Raw genomic sequence first — 16,636 nt, 5'->3', positions numbered from 1 at the left:
GCCCTGTGGGGGGCTTGCTTCTCCCTCTCCATCTGCCTGCAGCTCCCCTTGCTTGTGCTCTCTCTCTCTGTCAAATAAATAAAATCTTAAAAAAAAAGAGTATATATCTCACTATAATTCTAATTTGCATTTTTCTAATTATGAGTGCGAATCTTTTTGTTTAAAAGCCATTTGTATTTTTTTTTTCTGTGAGCTGTGTATTCATATCTTTGGCTTTTTTAATTTGGGTTATTGATTTTTGTTCTGTTTTTAAATTAGTTTTGCTTTATAGGAGCTTATTACATATCCAGGAAATTAGGCTTTTTAAGAGTGTGAATTGTAGACCCCTTCCCCTCATTGCTGTTTTCCTTGATAAGATTCTTTTTTGTTTAGAGCAAATTTTGATTTTCATGAATTTAAGTTTATTAATTTTTCTACTATGACTTCTTGATTTTGTCTTGTACTTAGACTTTTTCTAAAAGCTGAAACAGTTTTGGGATACCTGAGTGGCTCAGTCAGTTAAGCGTCTGCCTTCGGCTCAGGTTATGATCCCAGGGTCCTGGGATCGAGCCATCATTGGGCTCCCTGCTCAGTGGGGAGCCTGCTACTCCCTCTGCCTGCCACCGCCCCCTGCTTGTGCACACGCTCACTCTCTTTCTGACAAATAAATAAAATCTTAAAAAAACAAAAAACCTGAAAGTTTTATTTTTTTATTTTATTTTTATTAAAAAATGAGTTTTAAAGAATTATTTTTTATTATTACTTTAAGTTAATTAAAAAGAATTCTTAAATGTGTAAGGTGAAGAAATTGATATAGCAGATGCTTGTGGGTCCCATCCCTATAGCTTTCCTACCTCTATAGAAGTTATTACATTGAATGTTTTGTGTGTATCTTTCTCTTACCTTCTAAAAATATAATTTAAAAGCATATCTTTTTTTTATTTCTAAACAGCATATTGTATTTTTCTGAGGCTTTTTATTTTTCACATATTCCTGAAATTCATTTATGTATAGTTGTAATAATCACTTTCAATGCTGTATCGTACAACCTTGTGTGACATTTTGCTATTTATTTATCCATTTGCCTGTTGGCCAGTTAGATTTTTTTTTTTCTTTTTTTGCTCTTAGAAACAGCATTCCTCTCCTATACATGCCTGTGGGTATACTTGTGCAAGAGTTTATATTCCAGGGGGTGGAATTGTTTCATCAGAGGATGTGAAGGGGTATCTCATTGTCGTTTGAAATTGCATTCCTCTGATACTAATGAAGTACAGCATCTATTCACATTCTTATTGGCTATTTGTCTATTCTGGTTTCCACTCTATGAAATCATTTGTTCATATTTTCTTTCTTATTTTTTTTTAAGATTTTATTTATTCATTTGAGAGAGAGAGAGAGAGAGAGAGAGCACAAGCAGGGGGAGAGGCAGCGAGGGAGAAGCAGACTGCTTGCTGATTTGGGAGCCCAACTTGGGGCTTGATCCCAGGACCTGGAGATCATGACCTGAGCCGAAGGCAGACACTTAACCATCTGAGCCACCCAGGCACCCCCATATTTTCTTTTAATTGTGCTAGCCTTTATTTTTATTTTAAAGATTTTATTTATTTCACAGAGAGAGAGCACAAGCGGAGGGGGGGAGGAGGAGCAGAGGGAGAGGGAGAAGCAGAAGCAGACTCCCCACTGAGGAGGGAGCCAGATGCGGGGCTCCATTCCAGGACCCTGGGATCATGACCTGAGCCAGAGGCAGACGCTTAACCGACTGAGCCACCCAGGTGCCCCTAGGATTTCTTTATTCTTGATTCCGATTCTTTGTCAGTTAAATATGTTACAAATATCTTTTGGTTTGTCTGTTGTCTTTTGATGATTGAAGTTCTTTATTTTATTTTATTTTATTTTTTTAAGATTTTATTTATTTGAGACAGAGAGAGAGTGCATGCACGAGCAAAAACAGCAGAAGGGGCAGAGGGAGAGGGAGAAGCAGAGTCCCCACTGAGCAGGAAGCCCAATGCGGGGCTTGATCCCAGGTCCCCGGGATCATGACCTGAGCCGAAGGCAGATGCTTAACTGACTGAGCCACCCAGGCGCCCTGAAGTTCTTTATTTTAATAGGTCTATTTTTTACCGTTCTTTTGAAAACCAGACCAACTCATTCTTCAAATGTACTCAAAACAGAAGTCAGCATCTGTCATTGTTCCACTTATTTCTATCATTCTTTTTTTTTTTTTTTTAAGATTTTATTTATTTATTTGACAGAGAGAGAGACAGCTAGAGAGGGAACACAAGCAGGGGGAGTGGGAGAGGGAGAAGCAGGCTCTCCACTGAGCAGAGAGCCCGACGTGGGGCTCGATCCCAAGACCCCAGGATCATGACCTGAGCCGAAGGCAGATGCTTAACGACTGAGCCACCCAGGCGCCCCCAAAAATATTTAATCTTTTTAAATACACTGAAGATCTTGGGGCGCCTGGGTGGCTCAGTCGTTAAATACACTGAAGATCTAGCAAAAAAAAATAAGAAATACAGAGATAAAAACTGAATGAAAGTAAGAATGATAGAATTAGAGGCGCCTGGGTGGCTCAGTCGTTAAGCGTCTGCCTTTGGCTCAGGTCATGATCCCAGGGTCCTGGGATCAAGCCCCACATCAGGCTCCCTGCTCCGCGGGAAGCCTGCTTCTCCCTTTCCCACTCCCCCTGCTTGTGTTCCCTCTCTCGCTGTCTCTCTCTCTCTGTCAAATAAATAAATAAAATCTTAAAAAAAAAAAAAAGATTATTTTTTCATCCAGCATTTTGTTTTTCTTTTTAAGATTTTATTTATTTATCTGAGAGAAAGAAAGCACGTGCATGAGCGTGGGGGAGAGGCAGAGGTATGGGGGAGCCCAACGAGGGGCTTGATCACGACCTGAACTGAGATCACGACCTGAGTTGAAGGCAGATGCTTAGAACTGACTGAGCCACTAGGCGCCCCAGCAGCATTGTTTTTCAACAGAGGATTGGTTAGTTTATTCTAACCTACTTGAAATTGAAGTTCTGGAACAATTTCTCATTTAACATAAAAAAAAAAAGTCCACTTCTGAGAAACAAATGGAGGGTTCTAGAGGGGAGGGGGGTGGGGGGAGGGGTTAGCCTGGTGGTGGGTATTAAAGAGGGCACGTTCTGCATGGAGCACTGGGTGTTATACGCAAACAATGAATCATGGAACACTACATCAAAAACTAATGATGTAATGTACGGTGATTAACATAACATAATAATAAAAAAAGTGTTCACAAAAAGATAGCATTAATGTAAGTTTTTTCTCTTTTTAAAGATTTTATTTATTTACTTGACAGAGAGAGAGACAGCGAGAGAGGGAACACAAGCACGGGGAGTGGGAGAGGGAGAAGCAGGCTCCCTGCTGAACAGGGAGCCCATTGCGGGGCTTGATCCCAGGACCCTGGGATCATGACCTGAGCCGAAGGCAGACGCTTAACCGACTGAGCCACCCAGGCATCCCAGCATTAATGTAAATTAGAAAAAGTTAATGAGTATGAACTTTTTGATTAAATAATACTTCATGACTGTTAGGCCTGTATAGTAAAGAAAAGGAAGGTGAAGAAGCTCTTGCTGTGGACCTAGTACCCCTCTGCATTTTTTTTGTGAGTAGAGGTTCTTCTTTTTCCCGGCCAGCACTGTGATGCCTGGAAGCTTTGGCTTGAGTTCTATTGCTTCATTTATAGTGATTTGTAGAGATGTGTAAATTGTATTTCTCATTGCTTTATTGATGCAATTTATAAAGTTCTCAGATTCATTGTCAGTATATTTAGCAGGATTTTGATTTAAGTACAGGATTAAGAACTAAGCTTTTATGATAATATGGGAAAATGCTTGTCTTATAATGTTAAATAATAGAAGGTGGACCCAATGTTACATACCATCAACCCTTGAACAAGACGGTTTGAACTGTGCAGATCCACTTTTTCTTTTCTCTAACTCACTTTAAGAATACACTATATAATACATATAGCATACAAAATATGTGTTAATTGACTGATTATGTTATTGGTAAGGCATCTGGTCAACAGTGGGCTATTAGGGTTTTGGGGAGTTAAAAGTAATTTGTGAATTTTTGATTGCACAGGGGATCTGCACCCCTAACTTCCACTTTCAAGGGTCAAGTGTTTATAGTAAGATTAAAACTTCGTGAACAGTTTGCATTAAAATAAAGACTGCAAGGAAATATATAAAAATATTGTTAATATGTTTTGATTAATTTGGGTAATGGCATAGGTAGCTTTTTGAAAGCTCTGCTTGTTGATTTATTGATTTCTTATAGAGTATGTATTCACTATAATAAGGGAAATATAACAAAGTTTTCAGTCAGTGGAGGAAGAATACAAACAATACCATCATAGGTAAAACACAAAAACCTATGTTGTTTCTTATAATTATATACAGAAAGTTTCCAGGTCATGTGATAAATATTTCAGTACTAGATTAGATTAGAAATGTAAGACAGTAAAGATGACCTAAACTATAATTAGTTCTAGAAAAATTCTTAGTCAAATCAGTAAGTTCAAAGCAATGTGGCATAATTTGGGAAAGCACTTGTTTGTCACTCAAAAGATTTGGATTCTTTACTTTCTAGGCATGTAACTTCCTGGTTTAAGATACTATTTCTGAGCACCATGATTATCAGTAAGCATTTCAAGCATGGTATAATTGACTTTGATTCACGTAGAACCAATTACTTAAATAATAGCTCTTTTTTCCAATTAAATAATAGCTCCTTTTTCTAATTAAAAACTTTTTATTATATCTATTATTTGAAAATATTTTTTAACAAATGAAGATACAAATGAAGGCCTTCTTCCCAATCATTTCTCTTTTCTTTTTAAATATAACCACTCTTGACAGTGTTCTTTTAGATCACTTTTAGATCACTAAAGCACACTTTTTTTTATTTTTAAAATATTTTAAAATATTTTATTTATTTGAGAGAGTGAGCAATATAGAGAGCATGAGCAGGGAGGAGGGGCATAGGGAGAGGGAGAAGCAGACTCCCTGCTGAGCATGGAGCCTGATGCGGGGCTCCATTTCAGGACCCTGGGATCATGACCTGAGCTGAAGGCAGATGCTGAACTGACTGAGCCACCCAGGCACCCTAAAACACATTTTTAGATCACGAAAATATAAGTATGTACAGTATTTAGATTACATATATTATGTTGTATTTAACAAAGTATATTAAATTTATATGTTATATGTCTAATTAGATACATATGTTGTATTTAACAATATATGTAAATACTGTACATACTTATGTTTTTATAAATGGGATCATTTGTATAGAAATACTGCTTTTTAATTCTATTTTTGAGATGTTTTTCATGCCACTTTTTATAGGGGTATCTCTTTAAGTTATGTTACTATTATTCTAATTATGGTTATAAAGTGTTTTCTCTTTTTCAAAATAATGTGTAATGTCAATGCTAATACTAATAACAACAATAATAATAATAGCTTATTCTGAGTCAGTTATGCTGAGTTTACATATAACATCTCATCTAATTCTCAGACAAATATTAGGGGTAGGCACTGTTTTTAACTATGTATTGAGAGGTATAACTTGTCCAAGTTCACTTAGCTAGTAAATGGTAGAGCCAGGATGGAAACTGAGGTGGTCCTTCTGTGCATATTGGTGCAACACATGGTCTTTACTTATTATTGCCTGACAGTTTATAGCTGTAAAATTGATAAGGTTGGTGTTTATTACTACAAGTCCCACATTTTTTTAAAAAAATAAACAGATAAACACAAATATTCCTTATGTATGCTTGTAAAGGAAATATGTATTGTAGTAAATTTGGAACATTCAGAAAGTCTAAAAAGGAATGTAAAAATTCCCTGAAACCAAACCACTCAGAGCTACTATTACTATGTATATTTCCATGCTTTTTATGAAGAACTTTTTTCAATTAATTTCCTTCATTTTATGAAATCTCTAGGATTAATGTGATAGAAATTGGCATAAAGATGTTCATAGATTATCTTTTTTTTTTTGACGAAGATTTACATACTAGTTCATAGTGCTTTTGATTTCTCTAACAAGTTTGTAGAACTAGGTTACCAGTAACATCAAAAAATCAATTGACTTTCACATACATGGATAACTTTTGATCTTGTAGCTGTTCCATTTTCATCCTGTGTGGGCCATTATTAGCTTTTAAAGTATTTCTTGTATTGCTGGATCACGTTACTCAATAACCCTTGGAAATCTGAGCCAGTATTTTCCTCTTAGAGTATCTTTATTGATTTCTCTGTGATAATGGTTTTGCTCTTGCAAGGTGCTGTGTTCTTTTTGGAGAGCACTTACAGAGTTTGAGATTCTTAAAATATTGTGAGAAGAAAGTGATCTTTTCTTATGCATTCTCCTTTAGTGTTTTAAGAAATTTCTTGATAATTTGAAGCCTTATCATATAGTATGTTAGATCTATAATTTTCTAATTTTTTTTTTTTAAGATTTTATTTATTTATCTGAGAGAGACAGGGAGACAGAGAGAGAGCACGAGCAGGGGGGAAAGGGAGAAGCAAGCTCCCTGCTGAGCAGGGAGCCGGACGTGGGGCTCAGTCCTAGGACTCTGGGATCATGACCTGAGCCAAGGCAGATGTTTAACTCACTGATCCACCCAGGCACCCCTCTAATGGGTTTTGACGGATATGAATCTTTGAACCTCTGGCCATGAATTTTAAACAACCAAAAAATATTAGTATTTAAAAAATACTTAATTTGTTTTACAAACATTACTTTTTAGGTATCTGTAATGCGTGATGAGGAGAAATTACTGAGGATTAAAATTAATGAACTGGAGAAAAAGAAAAACCAGTGTTCTCAGGAAATAGATATGAAACAGCGAACCATTCAACAACTCAAGGTAACAGTCTTGCTTTTAAAAATAGTTTAAGTAGATTCTGTTGGTATATTTTAGTGTCTACTTAAATGTATCAGTTTTTTCTTTTTGTAAATTTTTTTTTAGATTTTATTTATTTATTTGACAGAGCGCACACAAGCAGGGAAGGTGGCAGGCAGAGGGAGAGGGAGAAGCAGGCTCTCTGTTGAGCAGGGAACCCTATGTGAGGCTTGATCCCAGGATCCTGGGATCATGACCTGAGCTGAAGGCAGACGCTTAACCAACTGAGCCACCCAGGCGTCCCAGTTCTTTTTTTCTTTTTAAAGATTTTATTCATTAATTTGAGAGAGAGAGTGTGTGAGTGGGAGGAGGGTACAGAGGGACGGGGAGAGAGAGAATCTCAAGCAGACTCCCCACTGAGCACGGAGCCCGATGCTGGGCTTGATCTCATGATCCTGAGATCATGACCTGAGCCAAAATCGAGAGTCAGACACTTAACTGACTGAGCCACCCAGGCACCTCAGTGTTATCAGTTCTTTATAACAAATTCTCTTTTGACTATTTCTGGAATCTAAAAATTAATTACTTAAAATTAAATAAGGCCATAGTGATTTGCTTCTAATGAATAGAGTATGGAAAGGAAAAATTAGTATCTTTACAGTAGAGAAACCTGGCAGAAACCACCTTAGCCAGGTGTTCAAGAATAGCATCACCAGTAGTAAGTCATATTGATACCATGCGCTTCCTGATTTGATGTGACCAGAAAGGCTCATCTCTTATGTGGTATTTCTCCCCCAAATCCATAACTTCAGTCTAATCATGAGACAACATCAGACAAATCCAAACTGAGGATGTTTGTACACAATACCTGACCAGTAAAAAGTGTCAAGGTCATTAAAGAAAGGGACTACCAAGGACTTCTCACAGATTGGAGGAGACTAAGGGGACAGGATTACTAAATGCAGTCTTGTATCCTGTATGGGATCCTAGAAGCAAAAAAGGATATCGCTGGAAAAACTGGTGAAATCCAAATACAGTCTGTAGTATTGTTAATATTATTATAGCAGTGCTAATTTCCTTTTTTTCATACAAAGATGATTATTTCCATATTTTAAATAATAGAGCACGGACACTCAACTGCTCATTTTTCGGTCCAGTGTTTCTCGAGTTTTAAATCAATGTACTGTGGTAATATAAGAGTTAACATTAGGGGAAGCTACGTGGAGCTTATGCAGGGTATGTCTGCTATCTTTGCAACTCTTCTGTAAATCTAAAATAATTTCAAAATAAAAGTAGAAAGAAGCGGCACCTGGGTGTCTCAGTCATTAAGCATCTGCCTTCAGCTCAGGTCATGATCCCAGGATCCTGGGATCGAGCCCCACATCGGGCTCCCTGCTCGGCAGGAAGCCTGCTTTTCCCTCTCCCACTCCCCCTGCTTGTGTTCCCTCTCTCGCTGTCAAATAAATAAATAAAATCTTAAAAAAGAGAAAAAAGTAAAAAGAAGATGAAGCTCATGTCTTATAAAAAATTATTTTTCGAAAGGATACTTAAAAAGCAGAATCCCTTTATAAGTGGTTATATTTTGCTTGACATCAATTAAATGGATTTGGCAACAATTAAAAAATGAATTTGTTGTATTCTTTGCATGTTGGCTTTTGAACGAAGCAAACTAATGAATATTCAGGTGTAAACACATGATTTTAATTTTTAAATGAATTTAATAAAGCAGTCTATACTTTCATAATAGATTTCTGAGATTTCCAGGTTCTGTAATGATTTTCATTCTAAGAGTTGAAAATAAGGAGATAGTGTTGATGTTAAATGAGCTAGGGAGTGAAGATTGGATTACCTGATAGGTTAAAACTAGAATTGGAAGATTTCCAGTACCCATAATTTACTCTTGCCTCTTGTGGTTCCTGTTACTTTTTTTCGAACTCCCCAGCTACTTTCTACATAGAGGGGATGGAGGACCCTATTTTTTCTGCCCTGTAAGTGTATTGATAAGGAACTTTTTTTATGGCTTTCCTTGTTCCTCCTATGTTAAATGCATAGTGAGCCTCCATTTCCTCATTTCTGCTTTTTCTGGTGTGTAAGAGAACATGGTAGCTTAAAACATTGAGTAAATAACATGACTGGGCAGTAACTTTGAGGGAGATTAAAGGTATCAAGTTTTGTTTTTCCCCTTGCCCTTTTCTCCAAGGCTAAAGAAACTTGGAAGCAGGAGACTAGTAGTCAACCTTGTAGGAGAGAGATTTCAGACCCAACATTGAACCCTGTTTTCAAGTCCCACTAGTAAATATTGCTGTGCATTTTAGTTACATTTGCATTTAATTCATGTTCTTTCATCTTGCAGGAGCAGTTAAGTAATCAGAACGTGGAAGAAACTATACAACAGTATGAGAGAGTGTGCAAAGGTCAGGAACAAACCTCTACTTCCAGTACTAAAATAACTGCAGAATAATAGGTAGTTGCAATAACAATTGAGTTAGCATTTTCCTTTGAAAACTGTAAAGTAAGGTCAACATAAGATGTAACTTTATCAAAAGGGAAAAGCATTGATTCTAATGAGTGACTCGTCAACATAAAGTTTATTCTTTTTTTTTTTTTTTTTAAAGATTTTATTTATTTATTTGAGAGAGTGAGAGAGAGCATGAGACAGGGGGAGGGTCAGCGGGACAAGCAGACTCCTCGCTGAGCAGGAAGTTCCATGCGGGCCTCTTCCAGGACCCTGGGGTCATGACCTGAGCTGAAGGCAGACGCTTAACCAACTGAGCCACCCAGGTGCCCCAACATAAAGTTTATTCTTAGAAAAATAAAACATTAAGAAATACTCAAGTTAAAGAAAGATTGATTTCTAAGTAATGGCCAAGATTTTGTGAAAAATAGTCAGTTACATTGGTCACAATGAATGGAATAGATTTCTAGACAAAATCATGTAAGAATATATGTCAAGTAAAACATATTTAAAGTTTTTAAAAACCATTAAATACTTTAACTTCAGATCTTATGTGCTGAATTATGCTTTTTTTACTCAAATTTTATTGATTTTTAAATTTGAAATATAAAATTACCTTTGTAAATGATACATATATCTTTCTGTTCATAATATGCACATTCCTCTCCTCCCCCTCACTCACCCCTTAATATCTTGGTTGTGTGAGTAGTAGAGCTGGGATTTGAATCTAGGTCTGTTTTACTCTTAAGTTTCAGATTCTCTTCACTAATTTTTGCTATTTGTACTTGGCCAACTAAAAAGAAAGGGGTAGGACGACCAGATTATTACTTGTTTAGATGACTTGGACATTTGTGGGATTTACTTGGATCAATAACTTGACTGTGTGTGTGTGTGTGTGTGTATCTCTGCACACTGTCCTATTTTCTCTTGCCTTTCTTTTGGCTTTTGTCCCTTAACATTTCCTATTTCCATAATCTTTTTAGGGGTTTTCTTTTCTTTGGCTCCTTTGTCATTGTTGGCAAATGTGAACAGATCTTAGCTATTTTGAAAAAGCATGCCCTTGGACCAGGATATAGTTTCTATCATATTTTAATTTTTCCTCTCTTTGCCAAATACCAAGAACTGTGGCATAGGTCCATTTTGACCACTTTAATCTGACTTCCATCTTCTCCATGCTCTTGAAACTTCCTCCCAAGTCACTTAACCTACATATTTTCAAATCTGTTAGCTTTTTGCAATCCCTCCTTTCCTTTACTTTTTACATTATTTTGACATAATTGTTCACCCTCTTCCTTTTCCTCATTTTCATTTTTTATGTAGTATTTACTGTGTGTGAGTATATTTTTTCTAAATAAAATGGTAATATGTAGCTTCCCCTCCTTTGAAACTTTTCTCAGCTGTTGTGATCTCTTCTGTACCAGTTACTGCCTGTCTCTCAGAATGAACCTCAGCTACTTTGGCAACTTTCCTGATTAAGGCGTCATCTTCTTTTTTCTCTTTGTTTTCTCACTGGAGAGTCCATTTGCTCCTATGATTTCAGCTGTGCTTGAGGCATTCCCCAACAAACAAAAAAGTGCATTTTTAGTTCGGCTTCTATATTTCTATTTAAACACTGAATGCCTTTTACTTAGATATCTTAGTATAAATTTTTTTAAAAATTGAGATACAGTACATAATTATTACTTTTGAAAGTGTAGAGTTTGGTGCGTCTTAGTGTATTCACAAGGTTGTACAATCACTACCACTATCTAATTCCGAGACATTTTCATCACCCCAAAAAGAAATCTTGTACCCATTAGCTGTCACTCCTCAGTCCCTGTCAGCCACTAATCTGCTTCTGTCTCTGGATTTGCCTGTTGCAGACATTTCATCTAAGTGGGTGCATACAATATATGGCCTTTGGTGTCTGACTTCTTTCACTTAGCATTATGTTTTCAAGTTTCATCTGTACTGTAGCATGTATCAGTACTTTTTATGGCTGAATAATATTCCATTGTAATGACTATGCCACATTTTATTTATGTATCAGTCAATAGACATTTGGATTGTTTCTACTTTTTGGCTTTTATGACTATTTGTGTACAAATTTTTGGGTGAACATATGTTTTCAGTTCTCTTGAGGATCCAGGAGTGGGACTATTGGGTCCTATGATAGTTCTCTGTTGAACTTTTCCCACAGTGGCTATACCATTTTACATTCTTACCAGTAGTAGATGAAGGCTCTAGTGTTTCCACATGTTGCCAACACTTGTTTAACACGTGTTAAAAAGTCATAGTATCTATATTAGTTTCCTAGGGCTGCTGTAACAAAGTACCACAAACTTGGTGCTTAAGACAAGGGAAGTTTATTCTCATACAGACCTGAAAGCTAGAAATCAGAAATAAAGGTATTGATAGGGCAGGCTGTGCTTGTTTTGAAGGTTCTGGGGAAGAATCTTCCTTGTCTCTTCTAATTTTTAGTGGTTGATGGCAATCCTTTGTATTCCTTGGCTTATGGCAGCATAACTCCAGTTTGTCTCTGTTTTAACATGGCCATTTTTCTTTTAGGTGTGTGTGTATTGGTGTCTTCTCCCTATGGGTCTCTGCCCAGATTTCCCTCTTCTTATAAGGAGACCAGTCATATTGGATTTAGGGCCCACTCTAATCTAGGTGACCTTATTCTTAACTTGATTATATTTGCAAGTATCCTATTTCTAAATAAGGTCATATTCATAGTGGATGGACATGTATTTTGGGAGACACTATTTAACCTAACATACTGGTGGGCATAAACTGGTATGTCATTGTGGTTTTGATTTGCATTTCCCTAATGACTAATGATATTGAGCATCTTGTCTTGTGCTATAGGCCATTTATATATCTTTGGAGATATTGAAGTCCTTTGCCCATGTTTCAGTTGGGTTATTTCTCTTTTTATTATGGAGTTGTAAGAGTTCTTTATGTATTCTGGATACATGGCTTATCAGATAGATTTGCAAATGCTCTCTCCTATTCTGAGGGTTGTTTTCCACTTCCTTGATTGTGTCCTTTGGTGCATAAAAGTTTTTAATTTTGACGAAGTCCAATTTATCTGTTTTGATCGATTGTATTTTAGGTATCATGCCTAAGAAACTATTGCTTAATCCAAAGTCATCTAGGTTTTTTTCTAAGAGTTTTATAATTTTAGCTCTTATATTTAGATCTTTGATTCATTTGGAGTTAATCCACTTGAGTATAATTTTGTATATTGTGTGAGGTAGGTGTCTAACTTAATTTTTTATATATGGAGAATCAGCTGTCACAGTACCATTTTTTGAAGAGACTGTACTTTCTCTTACTGCATTCACTGTCTTTGCACCTTTGTTGAAAATCAGTTGACCATTAATGTAAAGGTTGATTTCTGGACTTTGATTGCCAGTACCACACTATATTGTTACTATAGCTTTATAGTAAGTTCTGAAATTGGGAAGTGTGGATTTTCCCACTTTTGCTCTTCTTTGGCAACATTATTTTGGCTATTTTGGGCTCATTGCATTTCCACATGAATTTTAGGACCAGCTCGTCATTTTCTGCGAAAAAGCCAGTTGGAATTTTAATGGAGATTGTGTTAAATCTGAGGATATGTTTGGGGAAATTGCCGACAAACAATATTAATCATGGAATATCTTTACATTTAGCTAAGCCTTTTATTCCTTTCAGTGTTTTTCTTTTTACTTTTTAGTGTATAAATTTTGCACATCTTTTGTTAATTTATTTCTAAATATTTAATTCTTTGTAATGCTGTTAAAAATGGAATTGTTTACTTAATACCATTTTTTGAATTGTTAATTGCTAGTATATAGAAATACAATATATTTAATTATATTTATCTTGTATCTTGTAAACTTAGCTGAACTAGTTTATGAACTCTAATAAGGTTTTCTTTCTTTTTTCCTTACATAAAGTATCAAGTCATCTGCAAATATAGTTTTTTTTTGTTTGTTTTTTTTTTTTTAATTTTTTAAAATTTATTTATTTGACAGAGAGAGACAGCAATAGAGGGAACACAAACAGGGGGAGTGGGAGAGGGAGAAGCAGGCTCCCCACTGAGCAGGAGCCCGATGTGGGGCTCGATCCCAGGACCCCGGGATCATGACCTGAGCCGAAGGCAGACGCTTAACGACTGAGCCACCCAGGCGCCCCTCTGCAAATATAGTTTTACTTTTCTGTTTTATTCGTTGCATATTTCTGATTATTTTCTGAAATGAAATGTAAATTATTGGAGGCAGTAAGTGATAAATAATTTTCTCTTTCTCTCTTTTTTTTTTTTAACTACACCTACCTTTCAGATAGTAGGTGGATAGTCATTAGTGAAATTATCATTGGTGTCGTGGAACTTTCCTAATTTTTTTTTTTTTGAACTTTCCTAATTGATAACTAGATACTTAAACCTTTTTCTAGCCTTTTAGTTTAAAGCAAAATATAGGGTGGAAGAGGGAAGGGATTTTCTTTGAATAAACTTTTATTAATTGTATAATCTGAATATATTTGTAATCATGCTTTTTGAAAGAAAGAGTTTAGATAATAATAACGACTCCTTTAATCCTAGGAGGAATTCTCTTTTATTAGCATTCCTGGCAGCTTATATAAAAAGACAGAAATACTGAAAATTACTCATATAATTTTTTCTTATTGTTTTAATGACTTTGTCTTTGTTGTTTTTTTAAGTTTGCTATTTATGTGCACCTTCAGGGAGGCATTTTTTGGGATTTTTGTTATTTTTAATGTTTAGTGACCTGAGGTTGAACTACATTTATAGGGTTATTACCTCTGACATCAGTAATAGTTTTGGTGAAGTGTCTAAAATGTGCCCTGCTACAAACATGGCCATCACCAGAGGCAACAAAGTAATCTTTCCTTTTTACCTCTTTCTAGCAGCATTAAAATGGAACTGTTTATAAGTCATTATTGTCATCAGTTTTTAAGGGCCAGAGACAATTTTGGTAAGGCTAGTAGCACAGTCATTCCTGAAGAGCTGGTTTTAAAAATAATAGAAGTAGATTTTTGGCTTTGGAAATTTTTGTAGAAAACATAATTACTTGAGATTTAAAAAAAAAAAAGTCAAATTGGGATTGAGCCCTTTTTGCTTTTAGGAGGTAAATGTTTTACTTTTGGTTTGAGAATATTAACACTGAAAATAAATGTTTTGCCAAGTAACATTTTTTCTAAATCCCAAGATTTGCATTTATTAGTATTAATAGTTTAATATTATAAAAAATCATTAATTTTATCCGAAGAGATTGGTTTTTTCCATCCATCCATCCATTCTTGCAATCATTCAGGTATCTATCTGTACGTCAGATACTTACTTGGTGCTTCATATCTGCCAGTGCTGTTCTAGGCATCAACGTGCTGCAGTGAACAAGACAAAGCTTCTGTCTGCATAGGACTCAGATTCTATTCTGGTCAATAAAAGTGTATTTTAATTTTAGAAGAACTCAGAAAAATTGGGTATCTGGATGTAGATGTTAGTAGTTTCTCAAATGTTCTCCCCAAATTTTTAGATCTAAATGTTAAAGAGAAAATAATTGAAGACATGCGAATGACCCTGGAAGAACAGGAACAAACTCAGGTGGAACAGGATCGAGTGCTTGAGGCTAAGTTAGAGGAAGCTGAAAGACTGGCCACAGGTAAAACACGACTGCTTAAATATCTCCAGACCTACTTGCCATTTTCTGTATTTCCCTAGATTTCTTTCCTTTTTAAAAGTTGATTAGTATTTATAATAATTCATAGTGAAAACATATTGGTGTGTTTTTGGAATGTCCTATTAACTTGACATTTTCCAATGTGATGAAAATTGTTTTATCTAAGTAAAATTGTATGTAGTAAAGAAGGAATAAGAATACTTTCATAATAACTGGATGATAACTTGCAATGTTTCCCAGACGTTAAAAATAAATTTTCAGCTGAGTTACAGCTCTGTCCAGCTTCTTAGTATCATCTTGTATGTTTATCTTGGTAAATACTCTGATTCCATCCTTCAGAATACCATCACAGTTTTTTTTATTTTTGAGAACCCTGTGAGGTTTCCTATATAATTAAGATTGAGATGTTTATACTGTATACTCTGAACACTATTCAGTGGGTTCCTGAGAGGTCCTTGTACTTACTGTTCTCTAAGAATTTCGTAAGAACTCTTAAAAGTGCAGCCCTTGGAATTATCTCAGTTCTATCTGTGTTTCTGTTTTTCTTCTGGGCTCTACTGATTCTTGTCTGTATCTCATGCCGTATGTATCTCTATATGGTATAACTTTTGCATGTGCTTTAAAAAATAATTTTATGTTTTCAAATTAGAATTGGAAAAATGGAAGGAAAAATGCAATGATCTGGAAGCCAAAAGTAATCAAAGGTCAAATAAAGAACTTGAGGATAACACCGATGTACTTAGTGAAAAGCTCAGTAAGCTTCAGGATGAGTTACAGGTACGATTTGATGTATGTATGTATCTAGCCATGGTATTTCTCATGAGAGGAGAATTCAGCAAATATTTTATAATTAATTTAGATATGGGTGAAATACTACTTGGGAAATGCTAACATATAGGTATAATTTTTCAGTATACATTGAAATGACATGGGGCGGAAATTCCCAACATACAAACCACCACTAGTGCCAATGAAAATACAGTGGTTGGGTCTTCTTTTTTCTATTCTATATATTTAATTCTTAAATCACTGCTTCTTATGTGTTTCTACCTATTTTTCTACTCCTTAAACTTCTTAGTCCTCGATTACTGCTGTGAAAAAGAAGACTTAGGGAGATTATTTTGTATATAATCATTTTAATTTTAAGTTATGAAGTTGGAAAGGAATACAGTTGTCTATCTGGACACTGGAATATATTTGAAACTGTGTTATATAAAGAATATTCTGTTTTGCATTTATATTTTTTCCATGTTCAATTCTAAATACTATATAGAATACAGTGTATGGAGGAAATTTTTTTTAATGGGGTTTACCAAATACCACTTAAAATTTTATACATTTTATTAGAAGGAACTAGTTTTGAGATTGAAGAAAGCATAATAGTGATTTTAAAAAGTTGGCTGCATCTAAATTATTTTCTTAAATTCATGCTATATGTAATCAGATACTGAACAAATAAAAAGTACTTTCTTTTGTTAACTATTAATTATATATTCTAGAATTTACCCTTTCTACTGGGAAAATCCCAAAGCAGCTAGAACAAAGTAAATACTCCATTATTTATGAAAAAGTATTACCTATATTGGGAATGTTCATATTAAGGAGTACTGGTTTATTTTATGTTCTGCTCAAACGATGTAATCACATAGATTAT

The 16,636-nt window shown here is 35.3% G+C and overlaps 1 protein-coding gene across 6 annotated transcripts in view; it reads left to right on the top strand.

Annotated features, from left to right (window-relative positions):
• KIF20B (kinesin family member 20B) overlaps window positions 1-16,636 on the top strand; it is an 81,395-nt gene that overhangs the window by 46,160 nt on the left and 18,599 nt on the right. For all 6 annotated transcript variants that reach the window (XM_078077395.1, XM_078077394.1, XM_078077393.1 and 3 more), the window contains exons 21-24: window positions 6,766-6,885; window positions 9,215-9,275; window positions 14,839-14,964; window positions 15,632-15,759. In XM_078077395.1, coding sequence (XP_077933521.1) covers window positions 6,766-6,885; window positions 9,215-9,275; window positions 14,839-14,964; window positions 15,632-15,759 — 435 coding nt within the window. The remainder of the gene's footprint in view (window positions 1-6,765; window positions 6,886-9,214; window positions 9,276-14,838; window positions 14,965-15,631; window positions 15,760-16,636) is intronic.

The sequence above is a fragment of the Halichoerus grypus genome, chromosome 7 (genome assembly GCF_964656455.1).
Source record: "Halichoerus grypus chromosome 7, mHalGry1.hap1.1, whole genome shotgun sequence".
Taxonomy (NCBI): Eukaryota; Metazoa; Chordata; class Mammalia; order Carnivora; family Phocidae; genus Halichoerus; species Halichoerus grypus.
Note: the sequence above shows the minus strand (reverse complement) of the source record. Positions and strands in the feature narration are given on the sequence as shown.